The sequence below is a fragment of the Rhincodon typus genome, chromosome 3, assembly GCF_021869965.1.
Source record: "Rhincodon typus isolate 14 chromosome 3, sRhiTyp1.1, whole genome shotgun sequence".
In the NCBI taxonomy this organism is placed as follows: domain Eukaryota; kingdom Metazoa; phylum Chordata; class Chondrichthyes; order Orectolobiformes; family Rhincodontidae; genus Rhincodon; species Rhincodon typus.
This window is the reverse complement of record NC_063334.1, coordinates 36,832,113-36,854,962: the sequence shown is the minus strand read 5'-3', so window position 1 is coordinate 36,854,962 and position 22,850 is coordinate 36,832,113. Positions and strand designations below refer to the sequence as shown.

The following is a 22,850-nucleotide window of genomic DNA, read 5'->3' as shown; positions in this document are numbered from 1 at the left end:
GTTCACTAAACATAATATAAAATGATGCACACTGGCTATCAGGTTTTTTGGGACATTTTAACCAGGTGTTGTTTTAAATCACAAAGAACTTTTCAAATGCATTTAAATGTTGTTTAGTGTGACTTTAAATCATTCTAATAATGAGGGATGTTTATCTGCATTAGAGCATAAGAACCTTAGAAATTGGAGTAGGGTAGACTATTCAGCCCTTCAAGCCAATTCTGCCATTTATTAAGCTCTTGCTTGCTCTGATTGTGGTCTCAACTTCACTTTTTTTTACACCCACCCACCATAACCCTCAGCTCCCATGCAAGTCAAATCTGCCTTACTCCACCATGAATATATTCATTGACACAGCCACTGCTACTCGAGGCAGTAAGAAATTTCAAAGATTAATGACTCTATATGAGAGGAAATTTCTCCCCATCTTTATCTGAAATGAGATACACCTTATTTTGAAACTTTACTCCCTACTTTTAGATTCTCCCATCAGGCGCAACATTCTACGCTATCAAGTCCCTTCTGTTATGACACAGGGATAGCAAGTCAACCAAATCAGCTTCACTACTACTGGATTTATAACATAGCAAAATTAAAATATTCAAAGACCTCAAATTTGCTCAATCAGACTTTATGAATAATGGATTTTGGGCACCAAGTTTATTCCTTAAATTAAAAGTTAACTTATTACGAATGTCTATAATTTCTTATGACTGGGATTCTTTTCTCAGAATGTTCACCAAGTCGAAACTGGAGAATAACTAGAGAGAGCAAAGTTTACAGAAAAAAAACTTCCCAATCTAGCAGTTCTAAAGCAAATCCGCCTCCTATTCAAATGTTGGCTGGCCAGCACCAATCTTCCTTTTAGCAGCATCTGTGAAGAAAACATCAGAGTTAACGTTTCGGGTCCAGTGACCCTTCCTTACAACTGATTTTTTTCTTCACAACTGTTGCTAGATCTGCTGAGCTTTTCCAGCAACTTCTGTTTTTGTTCCTGATTTACAACATCCACAGTTCTTTCAGTTTTTACCAATCTTCCCTTGACTGACTGATTCAACATCCAACTGCCAGTCCCTAAGTATAACAACATCTCACTGTCAAATCATCATCCACAGTGTTCTTAAAGCAGTAATTAGCCTACATTATTTTTCCAGGCCAGTTCTCAACAGCAGACATCCATCTTTTGTATTTTTTAAAGCAAGTTGATGTTCAAAGTTTAAAGTTCAATACTCCATTTCAACAGTCAGTTCAATATCAAAAATGGGAAAAATAAAAGAAAAATGATCATGGCCTCAATGCATTCAAAACGTTATATATTTCAAATAAGATCAATTGTTTTCTGCTAAACTGCAATGAATACAGGAACAACCCACTCAAAGTCAAACCCTTCATCCTAGGAATAAAGCTCTTACACTTTTTCTGAGCTTTTTCAAAATGCAAGGTGTATTCTTTTGATCACAATTGCATACCACACTCGAGATACAGTCTCACTAACATCTTGTCCAGTTGTACTAAGACTTCCTTAATTTAATACTCCATTTTTAATGCAGTTAAGGCATACACTTCACTAACTCCCTAATTACTTGCTACACACGCATGCTGATTTTAGTGATTCATGCACACTGGGGGCAGCCAGATCCTGAGGTACCTGCATTCTTTCCATTTAAACAATATTCTGTTTTTTTTATTCTTCTCACGAGGTGGACAACCTCCATATTTTTCCACATTATACTTCATCTGCTAAATTTTTGACAACTCGATCTATTTAACTTATTTGGTGCTCAAAACTATAAGGGGCCTTCAGTCAGAAAACATTCCACTTGGTGGTAGGATTGAGAACCAGGAATCTCAGATATTTGGTAATTAGCAATAGAGGCAACAGTGACCCAGGGAAAATATTTTTGTTCAACAACTGCTTAGCAATTGGAATCCTTTGCCTGGTAGAATGGAGGAAGCAGATTCAATTGAGGAATTCAAAAAGAGAAATATGTAAGGCTACAAAAGGTAGGCAAGTGGGATTGGGTGAACTGCTCCAGGGGAGGGTTCACACAAATGTGATGGGCCTAATAGCCTACATCTGTGCAGTAAACATTCTTTGATTGGATGATGTACATCCCTTTTCTGACTGTGCCTTCCTTATGACTGGCTTTCCTCCTGATCCTTATATATTCATCAATTTTGATGACAATGCACTTGGTCCTTTAATCTATTCATATAGATTCTAAATAAGTGAGGCCTCAGCATTGATCCCTGTGGCACTTTACTAGTTCCTCTTTGGTATCTTGAAAGAAATCAATTTATTCCAACTCTGCTTGTTGTTAGTTAGCAAATCCAAATCCATGCTAATATAGTATCCCTAACACAAGAGCACTTATCTTGCATAGTAACCTTTAATATGGTGCATTATTACATGCCTTTTGGCAATCCAACTGCAACACATCTGCTGATTCCTTTTTATGATCTGCTTGTTACATTCTCAAAGAATTCTAACAAATCTAGAATGTATAGCAATGGATGACCATAGAGGACAGTTACATTGGACCATTTGTTGTTTATTTGCATGGCCATTATAACAATTACGTTAATTACACTGAATAGGTGAGATCACTTATGGAGGTCGAGTCACAGATGCATGGGACCAACGATGTCTCCGCACTATCTTAAAACGATTTTTCTCACCTACCATTCTGGAAGATGGATACAAGTATTCAGGATCAGGCAAGTAAAGTTTCTAAGTCCTAATGATTCAGCTTCTTCGCCTTAAGCAATTTTCAAAGATTCTTGTTAATATTTTTACGCATCTAATTATTTAGCTTTTTTCAACATTGACTAATATGTCATTGGTATCTTAATCATAGGCCCAACATACTATTATGATACTGTAAACATAATTTAAAACATTGGGCTCTCAATTTGAATTTTTTTCTTCAGATTATTAGCATCTTGGGAATTTTTAAAATTAATTCTTGGGATATGAACATTACCAACATCAGCAAGTCAATGTTAGTATCACTGGATTCCCAATACAGTGAAAATAAAACATTCAATAACCTTCAAACCTGCTCAAATGTTACTTACTCACATGATTTTGCAAATAATAGATCTTGGACACCAAGTTTATAACTTTGACAAAAAAAAACAATTTATTATTAAGCATGTAACTTCAGTAGAGCATGGATAAGCAACAAGGTAATCTAATTAATATCAATGATCTATATCCAATTCTCTTTGATCATAAACTTCCACTTTCAGACAGACAAAGTTATGGAATCAATTAAAGAAGGAAATAAAATAATCATAATTTGTTAGTTCAATAACTATTTCAACAATGAATACCAAGCCTTCATGTAATCTTTGGATGATAGGTTTGATTACAAGCACTCAGGACTTGGTGGAATTCCGAAGTCACTGGGCACTGCAAATAGCTTTGGCAGACCTCTGGAGACCATTTGTTTACTTCTTACTGACTGGGATTCGTTTCTCAGAGCTTTCAACTGGTCAATGACTGGAGAATACCTAGAGCAAAACAAAAAAGACGCCAGTCCAGAAGCTTTCAAAACAAAGTTGCCTTCTCCCCAAAACCCAGTCAGAAATCGCTCACTTCTTTTTTCAGTATTCTTTGTGGTTGCCCGGCCAGTGACGATTCTCCCTTGCTAGACCATTTGACATCTAACCAGTTCCCAGTCCCTGAGCACAGCATACCTCTTTGCCTGTTTGTTTACAGCGTCCTTGGAGCAGTAGTTTAATTGCATTATCTTTGCAGGCCAGTTCCGAACAAGTCATTTATCTCTTCTTCTCTCCATTTTTTTTTAAACAAGCAACTTCAACTCACAGTTCCAAACCAAAATTTAAAAGAAAGAAACATAATGATAGTCTCAACACTTGTAGGTGATTGTATTCCCAAGTGCCTGCTGCTCTTGTCCTTCTAGGTGATGGAGGTTGTAGGTTTTGAAGGTGCTATTGTAGGATTCCTGGAGATTTGCAAGAGAGTAACCACGAGTGCTAAGATATTACATGATATTTGCATAATGGTATTAATAAATTGTGCAATTGAGAAGCATGTTCTCTGAACATCATATAATTTAACTGAAATGCAATTGGCTTTGCAGTATCAATGTTAAGCTGAAATCAGACATAAGAAACATCATTTGCATACATAAGCACCAATGTCCTGACCGCATATTGGATTGGGTGTCACCCACATGATCTGTAAATGTACAGGCTGAGAAATAGGTCTTTAGCTCAAGAGTAAGAGCACTGCAATCGAGTTTTATCCTGATGTGACTGACAGACCTTAGAGAGAAAACATTTAATTTTCTTTGAAAGACATGCAGGAAGTCCAATCTCAGGCATAAATGGAGAGTGAGAAGACGTCCAGCCCAATATTGTATTAAGCGATTTTCTCGCAAGCAGCCATCAAGACTTTTGTATTTTGTAAACCTCTTGCAAGACAAAAACTGGCTGAAGTGAAACTAAAAATAGAAATGCAAAAATTTTGCTGAAATGAAGTTGGGAAAGGGATTTATTTGACAATAAGCACTCCTTGGATTATTGGCAGTAAAGAGAAGGGGCTCCAGAGTCCTGCTATTAAAGTCCATCAAGCCCATTGAAGACTCCTCAACCCAAGGTCTGTCCTATACACACTTTCTTTTCCTCTGACCTGTTTACCCAACTCATTACCCTCAGTGGGATCTGATTATGACACTGCTAAACCACCAACACCATCCCACCTCCAACACATCCTCCCTTCCAGCATCAACAAAACCATTGCTGGGGACTTGATGCTTCCCATCAGTAGCCACTGTTCCCTGGGACCAGAGAATTGCTGATTTTTTTCATTGGCCAACAGCTGTCAGAGGCATGACCTCATACCCAGGTTTGGGTTGGAAACCTTACTCTGAACCAATCAACACCTCAAAAGTGTTAAATGCCTGCAGGGTGGCCTCCTGGACAACAGCAGTGTCACCACCAACTTTTTTCTGCTGGTATGGTGTGAACTGCAACACAATGTACAGTCCTAGCCAATTTAAAGGCAGCACTAAGAGTATATCCTAATCAACCAAGGTCAAAGATCCACCAAAGCCTTCCATTCAGACAATTGGTTATATAGCAATTCAAATTAGCTTTGCCTCACAAGGTTTTAGCTACTTTCAAATCTAAGCATGATTGTTCCTGATGTTCAGAATACCAAACCTTCATCTATACACATTTCTTCAGTAACAGCCACTCTGTCCAACAGAATGCTGCCATTTCAATATTTATGCGCACATGGAACCATGTTTATCACAGAGTACATGTTCCTGCTGGGATTTAATACTTGCCATCTTAATGACTGCTCACAGAGAAGGGGAAACCATTTGCTTCCACATTTTAACCCAGAATGCTGAGTAAGACACAGACTTGAAATGAACCTTTCCAGAGACGCTGCCTGCCCTACGAAGTATTTCCAGCATTTTCTGTCTTTACAAGAGACTTCCAGTATCTTCAGTATTTTGTGTTAGAGTATTTCTTCAATGTGCAAAATGTCCTATTTCATTATATTTATAAATTGAGAATATTGTTTGATTATTGAAGAAGTGCTAAATGTTCCACCTTAAACTGTTAGCTTCTGCTCCACAATGAGATTGACTAGTTCTATTGTAATGCAATTGTTCAATGTTCTGTGTTTTCAGGAACTTACTATAGCCCTGAGGCAGACAGCTTGCTGGCATACAGAGAATATATTGAAAGCCTTCCCCTGATTGATGACCCGGAAATATTTGGGATGCATGAAAATGCTAATTTGGCTTTCCAGGTTCGTATTCAGTGTGTTGTGCTAATGAGATGATCTTACTAATTGTTTATAATAAAATACTCATTTTATGTAAAATCATAATAGAACTATATTCTTCAAAGCAGCATAATTCTGCCAAGCCATAAAGCAATTATTCCAGCAACTATTATATGCTGTCACCTTAATGGTGATAGAAGAGTAGTCTTTTTTTTTGCTGACCTGATTGATGAAATCCTTCAGCAATTTTCTTATTCATTGTTTAATTTTTGCACACCTTAGTGCAACTTTACTCAGTGAACACTTGCTTCAGTCAAAGTGAAAAATATCAGAGAACTCGTCAAATATTTGAATGAGGACTATTAGATATGATCTCTAAAATCAAACCTTTAAATAAATTATAATTCTGAACACTGATCACCAATCTCTTAGATTGGTATGTGATCCTGTGAATATTCAACAGAATATGATTAATCAACAATTAGAATGATAATTTCATAAAGTGCAGTTTTGTCAATTAGTTCAGTTTAAATGGTATCTCAGGGAAAAATCCAATTTCTTCTTAGATACTCTTTTCTCTACAACTTGTGGTCAAAGGATGAAAATTATGCTCAATATAAGGTACAAAAATGTCTCTGTATAGTAAATGTAGTTTGGAATTGAGGAAAACTATTATGGAATTTGCGCACCCACAAAATGCCTTATGTAGGAATTTTCTCATCTCAGTTATATGCAATGCAGACATTGTTGGCCACTTCAGTAGAAAATAGAAAACCAATGAAATTCTGCTGACTTCATCTACTTTCCAGTGCCTTGCATGACATCATCATGCTAGAAAGGGTACAGGATCTTGTATCTTCACATCCTGCCACTATTACCATCTTAGATAGTAGGAACTGCAGATGCTGGAGAATCCGAGACAACAAGGTGCAGGGCTGGATGAACACAGGCCAAGCAGCATCATAGGAGCAGAAAGGCTGACGTTTCGGGCCTGGACCCTTCTTCAGAAAAGGGGGAGGGGAAGGGCGTTCTGAAATAAATAGGGAGCGAGTGGGAGGCAGATAGAAGATGGATAGAGGAGAGGATAGGTGGAGAGGAAACAAACAGGTCAAAGAGGCAGGGAATTTCCTCTCCACCTATCCTCTCCTCTATCCATCTTCTATCCGCCTCCCACTCGCTCCCTATTTATTTCAGAACCCCCTTCCCCTCCCCCATTTCTGATGAAGGGTCTAGGCCCGAAACGTCAGCCTTTCTGCTCCTATGATGCTGCTTGGCCTGCTGTGTTCATCCAGCCCTGCACACTATTACCATCTTAGGTTGGTTTGGCTGAACTACATCTCCAGTTGACCACCATCTCATATTATCATGATCATCCACCTGTACAATTTGAGGTATCTTGAGTAGATTCACTGCCACTATTTCGCCCTGCTAGCAGTAGTCTGACTGACTTGAACCATGCAGGGAAGGATGCCCATGCAACATCATTAGTAGAAGAAAGACACAATCTTGATCTACAGAAAATAGGTTTCTTGTATAATGCTTAATAACTAGTTACATTGCATCTGAGAAACATGATGGTCTTGTATGAAACATAAAGCTCAATTTAAGTGCAAGTTCATATTGTTACTAAAACATTTTCACACAGCACAGATTTCTAACAACTCAGTCTCCAGTTAGCACCTCCCATGAGCAGTCTTGTATATCCTAGTGTGCAGAGCCTATCTCATGATGTCAGTTAACCCTTTCAGGTACTAACTGTCTTACACAACACAAAGGAGGTTTATGAGCTGTTGCCAGGAATGGAGAATTTTAGCTGAGACGAAAAATGTGGCAGCTGGGCTTTTCTTTTCTTGTAACAGAGCAATGCAAGATGCAACTGAGATGCATACAGCTGAGGTGTTTACAGAGTGGACAAGAGTCCTTATTTCCATTAGCAGAGAAGACAGTAATCAAGATCAATAATCAAGTTTTAAGAAATTAGTACTGGGAAGTTGCAGAGTTATTTTTCATATAGAGGGTGATAGGGGGTCTACAGTTCTGTGCCTCAAACAGTGGCAGATGTAGATGTTCTTTACACAATAAAACAAGAACACTTAGATATACACTTATGTGATGTAACCTGCAGAATTTTAGACCAAGCACAGAAAAGTAAAATTAGATTGGATAAGTTTCTTTGCAATTATCATGGACAGGATGGCCTCCTGTGGTGCCATAAACTTTTCTGTGGATCTCCCCCGACTCAGTGATTCATTGATAAAACCATAGAGGCAGTTTGATTTACCAGTTCTTGCTGTGCAATGTCAGGAAATGGGTGATGGATGTAAAGGAACTAATACAATAACTTACAGTATTTAGAGAGGAATAGCAGTTCATAACAATCACAACTTAAAATGTGAAGATGCAGGTGAATCATTATCCAAGCATCCCATTATCATGTGCCAGTGTATAGCACATCTACACTTCTTCAATTAGATTTTTCCACAACTCTTCTAAAGGTGATACTATTTAAATTATTTAAAATAAAAGTATCAGCAAATTTATGATTATCAGATATGATTCAGTCTATACTGCTTTGTGAAACATATTTACATTTGACTTAAATCTATTGACATTTTCAATAAGGATATTAAAACTGCACTTAATACTCAGGTGTGATTTCACCAAGGCCCTGTTCAATTGTTTTTGCCATCAATCCTCTGGCTGTGAAGACCAATATAGCATTTACTCTCTTCACTGTCCTCTGCACCTGCATGCTTACTTTCAGTGACTGATGCTCAAGGACACCCAGGTCTTGTTGCACCTCCCCCCTTCCCAATCTATCCCCATTTAGATAATAATCTGCCTTCCTTTTTTTTTGCTGCCTCATTATATTTCATCTGCCATGCATTTGTCGTCTTAAGAAAGGACTTTGGAGCCAACAATATCCAACATAAATTTACCAATATCGTTTGAGCAATGGAGAACCTTCTATTATGCAAGACATGGGTAAAACTATTTATAAATGTAGAAAAGGTTACAGCAATTTGATTGATGTTTTAGAAGAATTTGCAAAATCGCATAGTAGAGAATGATCTTAAGTAGTCAACAAAATAGTAACTTGGATGTATAAATTTAGCAGTTGTATTAAAATTACAAAAAGTACAGGAGGTGTTGGAAGTATTAGTGTGTAGGAAGGTGGATAAATCTCCTGGTCCTGACCAGATATATCCAAGAATCCTGCAAGAGGCTAGGGAAGAAATTGCGGGGGCCCTGGCTGATATATTTGCATCACCATTAGCCACGGGTGAAGTCCTGAAAGACTGGAGGGTAGCAAATGTTGTGCCCTTATTCAAGAAGGGCTGCAAAGAAAAACTTGGGAATTATAGACCAGTGAGCTTAACATCTGTGGTAGGTAAGTTACTTGAGAAGATTCTGAGGGATAAGATATACGTGCATTTGAAAAGACAGGGTTTGATTAGGAATAGTCAGCATGGCTTTGTGTGTGAGAGATTATGCCTCACATATTTGTTAGAGTCCTGTGATGAAGTGACTGGGAAGGTTGATGAGGGCAGGGCAGTAGACGTAGTCTATATGGATTTCAATAAGGCTTTTGATAAGGTTCATGGTAGGCTGCTCTGGAAGATTAGATCACATGGAATCCAGGGAAAGCTGGTAAATTGGATACACAATTGGCTTGATGGTAGGAAGCAGAGGGTAATACTGGAAGGAAGTTTGAGGTTGTTGACTTGCTCACCGAACTAGCTTGTTCTGTTCAGACGTTTCATCACCATGCTAGGTGACATCATCAGCGGAGCCTCCAATGAGGCGATGCTATTCTACTCCACTTGGAATTTATACTGTCTGGACCTTTATAGTGGGTAGTGTCATTTCCGGTTTTGATCTGTGTGGGTTTGATCTGTGTGAGGTGCAATTCTATGTGTTTGTTGATTGCATTACGGGTGGAGAACCATGCCTCTAGGAATTCCCGCGCATGTCGATGTTTGGCTTGGGCTGCTATGGTTACCTTGTCCCAGTTCAACTGATGGCTTTCATTGTCTGAGTGTACTAATATTAAGGAGAGTTTGTTGTGCCTCCTTAATATCGGTACACTCAGACAATGAAGGCCATCAGTTTAACTGGGACAAGGTGACCATAGTAGCCCAAGACACACACAGGAATTCCTAGAGGTGTGGTTCTCCACCCATTATGCAATCAACACACACATAGAATTGGACCTCATGTACAAACCCACACAGATCAAAACCGGAAATGACACTACTCATCATAACGGACCAGACAGTATAAATTCCAAGCAGAGTAGAATAACATCGTCTCATTGGAGGCTCCACTAACAATGTCACCTAAATGTCTGAATGAGAACAAGCCAGCTCGGTGAGCAGGTCAACAACCTCACCCACAACCCGAGTTGGAAGGATGCTTGTCTGACTGGAGGCCTGTGACTAGTGCTGTGTCTCAGGGGTCTGTGCTGGGCCCATTGCTCTTTGTTATCTATATCAATAATTTGGATGAGAATGTACAAGGCATGATTAGTAATTTTGCAGATGGCACGAAAATAGGTGGTATTGTGGACTGTAAGGAAGGTTATCAGAAGTTGGAGCAGGATCTTGATCAGCTGGGGAAGTGGGCTGAGAAATGGAATGGAGTTTAATATAGATAAGTGTGAGGTGTTGCATTTTGGAAAGTCAAATCCAGGTAGGAGTTTCATGGTAGGGCCTTAAGGAGTGTAGTGGAAGAGAGGGACTTTGGAGTTCAGTTGCATGGTTTTCTGAAAGTGGAGCCACAGGTAGACAGGGCAGTGAAGAAGGCTTTTGGCACACTGGCCTTCATCAGTCAGGGCACTGAGTACAGAAGTTGGGAAGTTATGTTGCAGTTGTACATGACATTGCTGAGGCCGTGCTTGGAGTATTGTGTTCAGTTTTGTTCACCTTGCTATAGGAAGAATGTTATTAAACTGGAAAGGGAGCAGAAGACATACAAGGATTTTGCCAGTACTCCAGGGACTGAGTTATAGGGAGACGTTGGACAAGCTAGGACTTTTTTCTTTAGAATGTAGGAGACTGAGGGGGGATCCTTTTAGAAGTGTATAAGATCATGAGAGGCAATGGATAGGGTGAATGCACTCAGTCTTTTTCCCAGGGTTGGGGAATCAAGGACTAGAGGGCATCAGTTTAAGCTAAAAGAGGGGAACAAATACGTGGAAACCTGATGGGCAACATTTTTACACGAAGGGTGGTACGCATATGGAATGAGCTGCCAGCGGAAGTGGTTGAGGTGGATACATTAGCAACAGTTAAAAAGCATCTGGACAAATACATGTTTAGGAAAGGTTTAGAAGGATATGGGCCAAGTGCAGGGAAATGGGCTTAGTGTGAATGGACATTTTGGTCGGCATGGAACAGTTTGGGCCAAAGAACCTATCTCCTTGCTGTAGGATTCTATGACTCTGAGAGGAGTGTTAGAAAAGTCATTTCAGCCAATGGCTTATTAAAATGCATTATTATAGTTAAGGATTGAAACTGACCCAATTATATAATTCAAGAAGGAATTAATCAATTGCAAAGTACTTAATTAAGAAGAATAGGGCAAGAAAGGTTACATTGGGATAGATTGTGGGGTAAAAAGTTAAATAACCTCCTTTGGTCATGAAGTTTCTCATGTTGTAATTTTGAGTAGTTCATGCTGACTGCCTTCAAATGTTATTGATGATACAATAAACCTCCAATGAATTACATTTTGAACTTCCTGTGATTAACATGGTAATTATTAGTTTCATATTGAACTATTTTCTGAAAGTTAAGCTCTTTTCTGAATGTAAATGCTCTGAAATTGCATGTAATGTATCAATTTGTTACTTCTTATTACAGCGAAATGAAACTAATAACATGATAGTAACAGTTCTTGTAGTACAGCCCAACATTATGGCACGTGGGACTGGCAAAAGTAGTGATGAAATTGTTCACGATTTAGCAGATTCCATTCTCTCAAAGATTCCAGGTAAATACATTAAGATTTATTCAAAAACTGATGTATTTGTTACCGGAATTTGTGTTTTAGAAATAATGTGATGAATTTGCATTCATATGCTCTTTAAAAATATCTATGATGGAGTCCTTTTCTGATGAAGGGTCTAGGCCCGAAACGTCAGCCTCTCTGCTCCTATGATGCTGCTTGGCCTGCTGTGTTCATCCAGCCCTGCACCTTGTTGTCTCGGATTCTCCAGCGTCTGCAGTTCCTACTATCTATGATGGAGTCTACTACTTTCCCTTCGAATAAAATAAATATTATTGCAAAATATTATTTTCATTTGTGAAAGAAAATAATTTTCACCACAATATCCTCTTTAATCAAATAAAGTTTGAATAAATGCTGAGGAAGTGCACAGTAAATTATTTTGCATAAAAATCTTACCAATTCAGTTATAAAACAATCTTGAATTGTGAAAAGGGATTTTTACATTCATTTTGTGGTCTTTCTTGTTTTCAAACCCCTTCACTACCTTGCTCCTACCTATCTCCATAATCTCCCCTCGTGCTTCAACTCTGGTCCTTTGCGTAATTGTGTTTGTTTTTTTATCTATGCCTTCAACTGTTTAGGCGCTAAGCTCTGGAAATTCCTCCTTAAACATCATGCTCTTCTTGCGCTCTCACTATCCCTCTATTTCCCTCTTAGAGGAGCCTTCTTAAAACCTACAACTTTTACGAAATACTGTCTTAATATCTCCTTATGTGGTTCAGTGTCAGAATTCAAGAACATTAGAGGAGAGGTAGACCAATTAGTCCCTCCAACCTGTTCTGCCATGATTGATCTGTGAGGACTTGGTCCGATATCCCCTGATATACTTTGCTTGCCAAAGGTTTATCAGTCTCAGTTTTAAAATGAGCAATTGATCTATTGTCAAGAGACGTCCAAATTTCCACTACCCTCATATTGCATATGCTTTACATCTGCTTTCTCACATTCAATAGTGGCCATTACTCCAAATAAATGAACAGACAACTTTTCAAACAGTGATTCAAGCAGTGGCCCTCTCAGTGCCTCCATCACATCATCATGCCATAATTCAACTGTAATGAGGGCCAGCAGGTATCAGAAAATATTAGTTACTGAAATGTGCATTTTGTGTTATGGAGTGGGATGGATGAAATTGGAGAAACTAGTGGAGCATGCCAGTGAATTACTGATTCCAACAAGAGAGAATCTAACAATCACCGCCCAATGTTCAATGGCATTACAGTTACTGACTATGAAATAGTGTAAGGGTGATAGTGAGCTGAGCAGCTAGTTTTACATCATATATAAAAATGGCTGTCACTCTGGCTCGTCCTATTTCTAACTTATTTGCCTACTCCCAACAACATCCAAAAACATCAGTTTCCCCATGTACATTGATGAAATTCAAGTCTACCTCACCAAAACTACTCTCGACCCCTCCACTGTCTCTTTCATGTTTGTTCCAGTGGCATTTGGTGCTGAACATGCAGAAATTTCCTCCAACTAAATAGGGAAAGATCAAAGCATAACTGCAACATAGGCATGCTGTTGAAGCCTTTTGTCATGCATTCAAAGACAAAAGTCTTTATTTTTGATCTTCGTTCCTTAGCCACTGATTCCATCCCTCTCCCTGATGAATGAGGCTTGGGGTTTTTGAAGCTGAATGAGATTCTGACCACCTTCTGCACTATCACAAGGATCACCTATGTACCATCTGAATATTGTCTGGCTCTATAACTGCCTCATCTGCTGCTGCAATATTTATCCATGTAATCTAAGGTTTTTAAGTAGATTTGTAGCTTGGATTGTGGAAGCTGTGGTTGGTTCGCTCGCCAAGCTGGTTCGTTAGTTCGCAGACTTTTCATTACCTTACTGGGTAACATCATCAGTGCTGCCTCTGATGAAGCGCTGTTGTGTTTTCCCACCTGGTATTTAAACTCTGGGGTCTGTTGGAGTTGATTACCTCATTTCCAGTATTTCTTTGCATTGGTGTATATATATGGTCTAATTCAACGTGTTTATTGATGGCCTTCTTGGTGGAGAACCAGGCCTCTTGCACTTCTCGTGCTTGTCTCTGTTTGGCTTGTCGTAGGATCCTGATATTGTCCCAACCGAACTGAGAACCAGGCCTCTTGCACTTCTCGTGCTTGGCTCTGTTTGGCTTGTCGTAGGATCCTGTTATTGTCCCAACCGAACTGGTGGTTCTCCTTATCCGTGTGAGCGGAGACGAGTTAGTGTTGGTTGTGTCTTTTTGTTGCTAATTGGTGTTCATGTAATCTCATGGCCAGTTTTCTTCCTGTCTGTCGAATGTAATGTTTGTCGCAGTCCTTGCGTGGAATCTTGTATGTCACGTTGGTTCTGTCTATAGTGGGTAAGGGGTCTTTGGTTTGAGTTAGCAGTTGGCGTAGGGTTGATATAGGGTTGTGTGCCACTCTAATGCCCAATGGTTGTAGGAGTCGTGTAGTCAGTTCGGATATGTTCTTGACGTATGGTATCATGTCAAGGGCGTGCTGTATCTTCCTATTGTTGTTCGTGTGATAGGCATTGTCGGACTCAGCTGTTTGGGTACCTGTTGTCCTTAAATACTTGGTAGAGGTATTCTTCTTTGTTTTGGTGTAGCTCCATGTTGCTGCAGTGTTAAATAGTGTTTTCACTTGTCACGTTACCATACATCATGAACATATCCAAACTGACTACAAGACTCCTACAACCGTTGGGCATCAGAGTAGCACACAAACCTACGTCAATCCTATGCCAACTGCTAACTCGAACCAAAGACTCTTACCCACAATGGACAGACCAACATGATATACAAGATTACATGCAAGGACTGTGACAAACATTACATTGGACAGACAGGAAGGACATTAGCCACAAAAATACATGAACACCAACTCGCAACAAAAAGACATGACCAAAAATCACTCGTGTCCATTCACATGGATAAGGAGAACCATCAGTTCGATTGGGACAACATCAGGATCCTAGGACACGCCAAACAGAGACAAGCACGGGAAGTTCTAGAGGCCTCGTTCTCCACCAAGAAGACCATCAATAAACACGTAGAATTAAACCCTATATATACACCACAGTGAAGAAATACCGGAAATGAGGTAATCAACTCCAACGGACCCCGGAATTTAGATACCAGGCGGGAAAACACAACAGTGATTCATTGGAGGCTGCACTGATGATGTTGCCCAGCAGGGTAATGAAACATCTGCGAACTAACGAACCGGCAAGGCGAGCAAACCAACCACATTATCCATGTAATTTCTATCTTAAAACTTGAATGTTCTAATTTATTCTCAGCTTACATTTATTTGCCCATCGCTGCTCTGCTCATCATTTTGGACCAGCTTCTGATTGAGATGTACTTCAGTTTTAAAATTCTCATCCTTGTTTTACAATCCTTCATTGGCCTCCCTTTCTTGATCTGTGTAACTTCTTCTGGCCCTCCAAAATACTTGCATTCCTCCAAATTTGATCTTTGAAATTCTCTAATAATAATTATTCTGCCACTTGGTGTCTGTGCCTTCAACTACCAAGGTGATAAGTTCTGGAATACCTTCTTGACAATTTAGCCTCACTATCTCTCTTTTCCACAGCAAGATCTGAAAAACATTCAGGCATGGTTCGTAAGTGGCAGCATTCAAATCACTTGTACAAAGCAATGACCATCTCCAATTGGAGAGAATATATTTTTTAAAGATTTATGGCGTTAACATTGTTCATTTCTCAATCATCATCGTTCTGGCGGTTAGCATTGACCAGGAACTGAACTGGACTAGCCATATATATAGTGTGGCTACAAGAGCAGGTCAGAGGATAGTAATTCTGTAGTAAATAAGTAATCTCCTGCATCCGCAATACCTGCTCACCAAGGCACAAGGCACATGTCAAGAGCATTTAGGAATTCCGCCCACTTGCCTGGATTGGTGCAGTTCCAACAATAATCCAGAAAACTGATATTATCCAGACACAGCAGCCCACTTGATTGGCATCCCATCCATCACCTTCAACATTCACTTCCTAAACTACGAACACAATAGAGAAGCAAATTTATAAGGAGATCTCTGTTATCTGCAAGAATAACAGTGGTAATGGTAGGGGATTTTAAGTTTCCAAACATAAACTGGTACTGCCAAAGTGTTAAGGGATCGGATGGAGAGGAATTTAAGTGTGTACAAGAAAATTTTCTTCCTCAGTATTTGGATCTACCTACTAGACAAAGAGCAAAACTTGACCTACTCTTGGGAAATAAGGTAGAGCAAGTGACTGAGGTATCGGTGGGGGAGCACTTTGGGGCAAATGATCATAATTCAATTAGTTTTAAAATAGTTATGGAACCTAATCTAAAGTCAGAGTTCTAAACTGGAGGAAGGCCAATCTTGACGCTATTCAGCAAAAACTTTCAAAAGTTGGTTGGGGATGGATGTTCACAGGTAAAGGGACGGCTGGAAAGTGGGAAACCTTCAAAAATGAGATAACGAGAGTCCAGGGCCAGTAGGCCCCTGTTAGGGTGAAGGGCACAGCGCATAGATGTAGGAAATACTGGATGACTAGACAAATTGAGGTTTTGGTCAAGAGAAAGAAGGAAGCATATGTCCGGTGTAGACAACAGGGATCAAGTAAATCCCTAGAGGAGTATAAGGGCAGTAGAAGTATACTTAAGAGGGAAATCAGGAGGGCAAAAAAGGGAACATGAAATAGCTTTAGCAAATAGGGTGAAGGAGAATCCAAAGAGTTTCTACAAATACATTAAGGATAAAAGGGTAAGTAGGGAGAGAATAAAGCCCCATAAAAATCAGCGAGGCCACCCATGTGTGGAACCACAGGAGATGGGTGAGAGTATTTTTGCGTCAGTGTTTACTGTGGAGAAGGATATGGAAGCTAGAGAGTTTAGGGAAATAAATAGCGATATCTTGAAAAGTGTCCATATTACAGAAGAGGAGGTGTGGACGTCTTAAAATACATAAAGGTGGATAAATCCCTGGGACTGGATCAGGTGTACTGTAGAACTCTGTGGGAAGATAGGGAAATGATTGCTGGGCCCCTTGCCTGAGATATTTGTATCATCAATAGCCACGTGTGAGATGCTGGAAGACTGAATGTTGGCTAATGTGGTGCCATTATTTAAGAAGAGTGGTAAGGAAAAGTCAGGGAACTATAGGCTGATGAGCCTGACATCAGTGTGGACAAGTTGTTGGAGGGAATCTGAGGGATAGGATTTATATGTATTTGAAAAGACAAGGACTGATTTAAGGATAGTCAACATGATTTTGTGTGTGAAATCATGTCTCACTAACTTGATTGAGGTTTTTGAAGAAGTGACAAAAAAGATTGATGAAAGCAGAACAGTGGACGTTGTCTGTATGGGATTCAGTAAAGTGTTTGACAAGATTCCGCATGGTAGACTGTTTAACAAGGTTAGATCACATGGAATACAGGGAGAGTTAGCCATATGGATACAAAATTGATTAGAAGGTAGGAGACAGAGGGTGATATTGGAGAGATGCTTTTTGGACTGGAGGTCTGTGACCAGCAGTATGCCACAGGGATCAGTGTTGAGTCACTGCTTTTTGTCATTTATATAAATGATCTGAATGTGAATATAGGAGGTATGTTTAGCAAATTTACAAATGACACCAAAATTACTGCTTGATTGGGCAGCGAAGAAGGTTACTTTAAAGTACAATGGGACCTTGATCAGATGGGCCAATGGACCAAGGAATGAAAATCGGGCTGCTCTGATAATAGGCCGTCCACTTGCTCTGCCATATTACTGCCTGGCCAGCAAAGTAGAAAATTGCTCCCGAGGTCTACAGAAAATACTTCCTCATTTTTTTTCCAAATATTATTTCAGAAAAGCTTGACCTTGAAGTTGCAATTGAATCCCTATTTGTCAGAGATAAGAAAGGACGCTTAGATTCGTTAACCACTGTTCTTGGTCAAGAAGTTGACCGTTTTAACGGTCTCCTGGTCGTCTTAAAAGTAAGTAACAGATCTGTAAATGAACATTCAAACAGTACTGCCCTTACATTCTTAATGAAAAACTTCGTATGCAAAAGAGTTGTGTCTGTTCTTGCATGTAGCTGAAGACAGTATTAATTTCTTCAACATAAACAGAAATTGCTGGAAAATGTCAGCAAGTCTTGCAGCAACTCAAGTTCTAAAGAAGGGTCGCTGGACCTGAAATGTTAACTCCGATTTCTGTCCACATATGCTGCCAGACCTGCTGAGATATTTCAGCAATTTCTGTTTTTGTTTCAGATTTCCAATATCTGCAGTTCTTTTGTTTTTGTTTGATTAATTTCAACGTGTTATGCTGTCTTATCTTGAGTTCTTTGTGTACTTGTTAATTTTGCACAATATTAAATTTGTTCAGAATAGATTCAACTCATTTAATCTTCAAAAATTCATATTTTTAGATTTAGTATTTGCTGGGTGGCGGGAAATCATCTGCCACTATGAAATTTTGATTGATTTCACGTTGAAGTTCTTAGAGTAAATTCTAAAATCTGTAATAATGGTGTAGAATCATGTGAAAACTATCCCTCAAACAGCATACTAGTAAATCAATATTTCATGACATTGAATAAAATCACAATTTGCAGGATGATGTTTGGAACAATGGGATAGTAGTTTCTGGCTATTGAGAAATAATACTGAGAATTTAAAATATGTGTAGAAAATATGGATTTGTTAAAAATAGATTATCAGGGTAACCTTAAGATTAAAAGTTTTTTAAATGGATTTTATAAGTGTTTCATTATAGAATGCAAAGTTCAAGTTCTGTTTAAAAATTCATTGTTGTTTCTCAGCATGAATCCTGCGTAAATTTGACTTCCAGGCCTTATTTGTGTTGAGACCACCATTAGAAAATAGAGGATAATTTTGGAGTTTTGTAGTTGTGGTTCTCACGTTTGCAGCTGGATTTCTGATTCTGCGTTTGGTTTATGCTACTAGTCCCTCTGAGAGGTTGGTCCTTTAGCAGGGGACATATCTAGGCCATGCTAGTGCTCAATATATCTGCTGGCACATGTTGTTTTGGACAGATGGCATATACCTCTGATGCACTCTTCCTTGTGTAGGTCTAGGACAGGTGGTGGAGGATAGCTGGGTTATTACATATTTAATGATATCAGACTTTAGCTAATAAAGTATGTAGCGAGATCTCAAATATGTGTAATAACAATAGGGTTGTAATTGTAGGGGATTTTAACTTTCTAAACATAGACAGGGACGGCCACAGTGTTAAGGGCTTGGATGGGGAGGAATTTGTTAAATGTGTTCAAGAAAATTTTCTTTATCAGTGTAGAGGTACTACTACAGAAGGAAGAAAACTTGACCTTCTATTGGGAAATAAGGCAGGGTAAGTGACTGTAGTGTTAGTAGGATAGCACTTTCGGACCAGTGATCATAATTCTAATAGTTTAAAATAGTTATGGAAAAGGATAGGTCTTGCAACATTTAAAGTTCTAAATTGGAGTAAGGACAATTTTGATGGTATGAGACTGGAACTTTCAAAAGTTCATTAGGGCTGACTGTTTGCAGGTGAAGGGACAACTGGCAAGTGGGAGGCATTCAGAAGTGAGATAACGAGCGTTCAGAGGCAGTGTATTCCTGTTAGAGTGAAGGGTAAGGCTGGTAAGAGTAGGGAACACTGGATGACTTGAGATATTGAGGCTCTGGTCAAGAAAAAGAAGGAGGCATATGTCAGGTATGGACAGCTGGGATCAAGTGAATCCCTTGAGGAGTATAAGGGGAGTAGGGACTTTGTTACAAGGGAAATCAGGAGAGAAAAAGGGATATGAGGGAGCCTTAGCAGATAATCCAAAGAGATTCTACAAGTACATGAAGAGCAAAAGAGTAACTAGGGAGGGAATAGGTCCCTAAAGATCAATGAGGTTAGCTATGTTTGAAAGCACAGCAGAAGGGAAAGATATTAAACAAATATTTCATGTATTTACTGTACAGAAAGACATGGAAGCTAGGGAACTCGGGGAAATAAGTATTGATGTCATGAAAACAGTCCACATTACAGAAGAGGAGGTGCTGGAGGCCTTAAACATAAAGGTGGATAAATCTCTGGGATCTGATCAAGTGTATCCTAGGAAATTGGGAGGCCCCTAGCAGAAATATTTGTATCATCTGTAGCCATAGGTGAGGTGCTGGAACACTGGAGGATGGCTAACGCTGTGCCTTTATTGAAGAACTGCTATAAGGAAAAACCAGGGAACTGTATACCGGTGAGTCTGACATCAATAGTGGGTAAGTTTTTGCAGGAGATTGAGGATTTGCATGCATTTGGAGAGGCAAGGCCTGATAAGGTATAGTCAGCATGGCCTCATGCATGGGAAATTGTGTCTCACAAACTAGATTGAATACGTTGAGGATGTCACCAAGAAGATAGATGATGGAAGAACGGTAGACATTGTCTATGTGGACTTCAATAAAGTCTTTGACAAGGTTCCGCATGGTAGACTCATTAGTAAAGTTAGATCACACGGGATTCAGGGAAAGCTTGCCAATTGGATACAAAATTAGCTTGACAGTCAGAGACAGAGTGGTGTTGGGAGCATTGATTTTCAGATGGGAGGCCTGGTGTTCTGCAAGGATCGGTGCTGGGTCCACTGTTGTTTGTCATTTATATAGATGATTTGGAAGAGAGTGGAGGAAGCATCGTTAATACGTTTGCAGCTGACACCAAAATTGGTGGTATAGTTGATAGTAAAGAAGGTTATCTAAAGATCTTGATCAATGGGCTGAGGAGTGGCAGATGGAGTTTAATTTGGATAAATGCAAGGTGTTTCATTTTGGTAAGTGGAACAAGGGCAGGACTTACACAGTTAATGGTAGGGCCCCAGGGAGTGTTGTCGAACGGAGAGACCTAAGGATGCAGATACATGTAAATCCTTACCTTTTAATCCTCTTTTGTCTAACATTATTTTGTTTTTATTCTAAGATTTGTACATAAGTACTTGTACTTAAGATGGCACCATTAAAAGGCAGCCATTGTAAAAATTTTTCACTGTACTCCTGTACTGGAATAGAAGTGACAATAAAGAATATTCTATTCTGTTCTGCATTCTGCTGTGCAAGTTCCGTGCAAGTGAAGAAGGCATTTGCCACTGTTGCCTTCATTGCTTAGACCATTGAGTGTAGGAGTTGGGACATCATTATGTGGTTGTGCAGGATGTTGGTGAAGCCACTTTTGAAGTACTATATACGGTTCTGGTCATCCTGCTTTGGGAAGGATATTATTGAATTGGAGAAGGTGCAAAAAAGATTTACAAGGATGTTACTGGGATGGGAGGGTTTGAGTTATAAAGAGAGGCTGGATGGGCTGGAACTTTTTTCTCTGGAGCATACGAGGTTGAGGGGTGTCCTTATAGAGGTTTATAAAATTATGAGGGGCTTAGATAAGGTGAATAGCAAAGGTTGTTTCCCTCAAGTAGAGGAGTTCAAAACGAGAGGGCAGAATTTTGAGGTGAGAGGAGAAAGATTTAAAAGGGACCTAAGGGGCAAATTTTTCATGCAGAAGGTTATTCATATGTAGAATGAACTGCCAAAGGAAGTGGTAGATGCAGGTACAGTTGCAACATTTAAAAGGTAGTCGAACAGGTACATGAATAGGAAAGATTTAGTGGGATAAGGATCAAATGCAGGCAAGTAGGACTAGTTTAGTTTGGGAAACTTGGTCAGCATGGACCAGTTGGACCAAGGGTCTGTTTTCTATGCTAAGTGACTCTCTGACTTAATCCACAAATAAGAATGAAAATAAACATTTTGAACATCTATTTGCCTTTCATTGCAGGACTCTTTAATTACACTGAACAAAGCCATCGCTGGATTTGTGGTAATGTCTGAAGAGGTGGAAAAGACATACACCAGTTTCCTAAACAATCAGGTTCCATCTCTTTGGGCCGATGCAGCTTATCCCTCACTCAAGCCCTTGGGAGCATGGGTGAAAGATTTTATATTAAGAACAGAGTTTATTGCGGTGAGACATAATATAACATTAATCCAACTTCATTCCACAATACCTGGTCTAGTATAGCATGCTCTCTGGTCGGTTTCAGAATGTACTATTCTAAGAAGCTATCCTGAAAACATCTTATGAACTCCTGCCTATGTTTACCCATCTGATTTTTCAAGCCTATATGTTAGTTAAAATCCCCTGTGTTTTTGGCCATGCGTCTCTGGCAAGCTTTCATTACTTCCTCACCCTAGATACTCCACCCTGTTATGTGGTTGCTCTTAGGGGGCCTGCCTACCAGTTCTATAAGTGACTACTTGCCTTTATCATTTCTCATTTCAAATGGTGGCTCAGTGGTTAGTACTACTGCCTCACAGCATCAGGGACCTGGGTTTGATTCTACCCTCGGGTGACTGTCTGTGTGGAGTCTGCATGTTCTCCCCGTGTCTGTGTGGGTTTCCACCGGGTGCTCCGGTTTCTTCCCACAGTCCAAAGATAGGCTAGGTGGATTGGCTATGCTAATTTGCCCATAGTGTTCAGGAATGTGTAGGTTAGGTGCATTAGCCACAGGAAATACAGGGTTACAGGGAAAGGGTAGGGTTTAGATCTAGGTTTCCACACTTTAGTGATTCTATGGATTCTATGAATTTGTTTCTACATCTTAGTTTCCTGAACTTAGGTCTTCTCCCTCTATTCTGCTAATGCCATCATTAACTCACGGACCACCCCACCAACTTTTCCTTTTCTCCTTTCTTTCCTATATGCCCTGTACCCTTCAGGATTCAGGTCCCAAACCTTGTTATTCTGGGGCCATGTCTCTGTGTAATGACTATTAGGTCATACTTATTTATTTTTATTTCTGGTCACAGTTCATCTGTTTTCTTTTGAAAGTTATGTTAATTAAAGCCCACTTCTCACAGACCAGTCTATGAACCACAAGTTCATCTCTCTAATCTGATTTGTCCTTTGCCAATTTGCTAGTGACTCAGTTGTTAATGCAGAGATTATGACCTTTGAGATTCTGTTTCTTTATTTAGCACCTAGCTCCTCAAACTAACAATCCAGAACCACTTTCTTTGTTCTGCATATGTTATTTGTATCTACATG

At 39.5% G+C, this 22,850-nt stretch overlaps 1 protein-coding gene across 1 annotated transcript in view; it reads left to right on the top strand.

Annotated features, from left to right (window-relative positions):
• Positions 1-22,850, top strand: part of dnah6 (dynein, axonemal, heavy chain 6) — a 199,709-nt gene that overhangs the window by 161,012 nt on the left and 15,847 nt on the right. Inside the window, exons 60-64 of the mRNA XM_048620328.1 lie at positions 2,599-2,718; positions 5,673-5,794; positions 11,635-11,764; positions 17,628-17,755; positions 21,582-21,767. Of these exons, the coding sequence (XP_048476285.1) occupies positions 2,599-2,718; positions 5,673-5,794; positions 11,635-11,764; positions 17,628-17,755; positions 21,582-21,767 (686 nt within the window). The remainder of the gene's footprint in view (positions 1-2,598; positions 2,719-5,672; positions 5,795-11,634; positions 11,765-17,627; positions 17,756-21,581; positions 21,768-22,850) is intronic.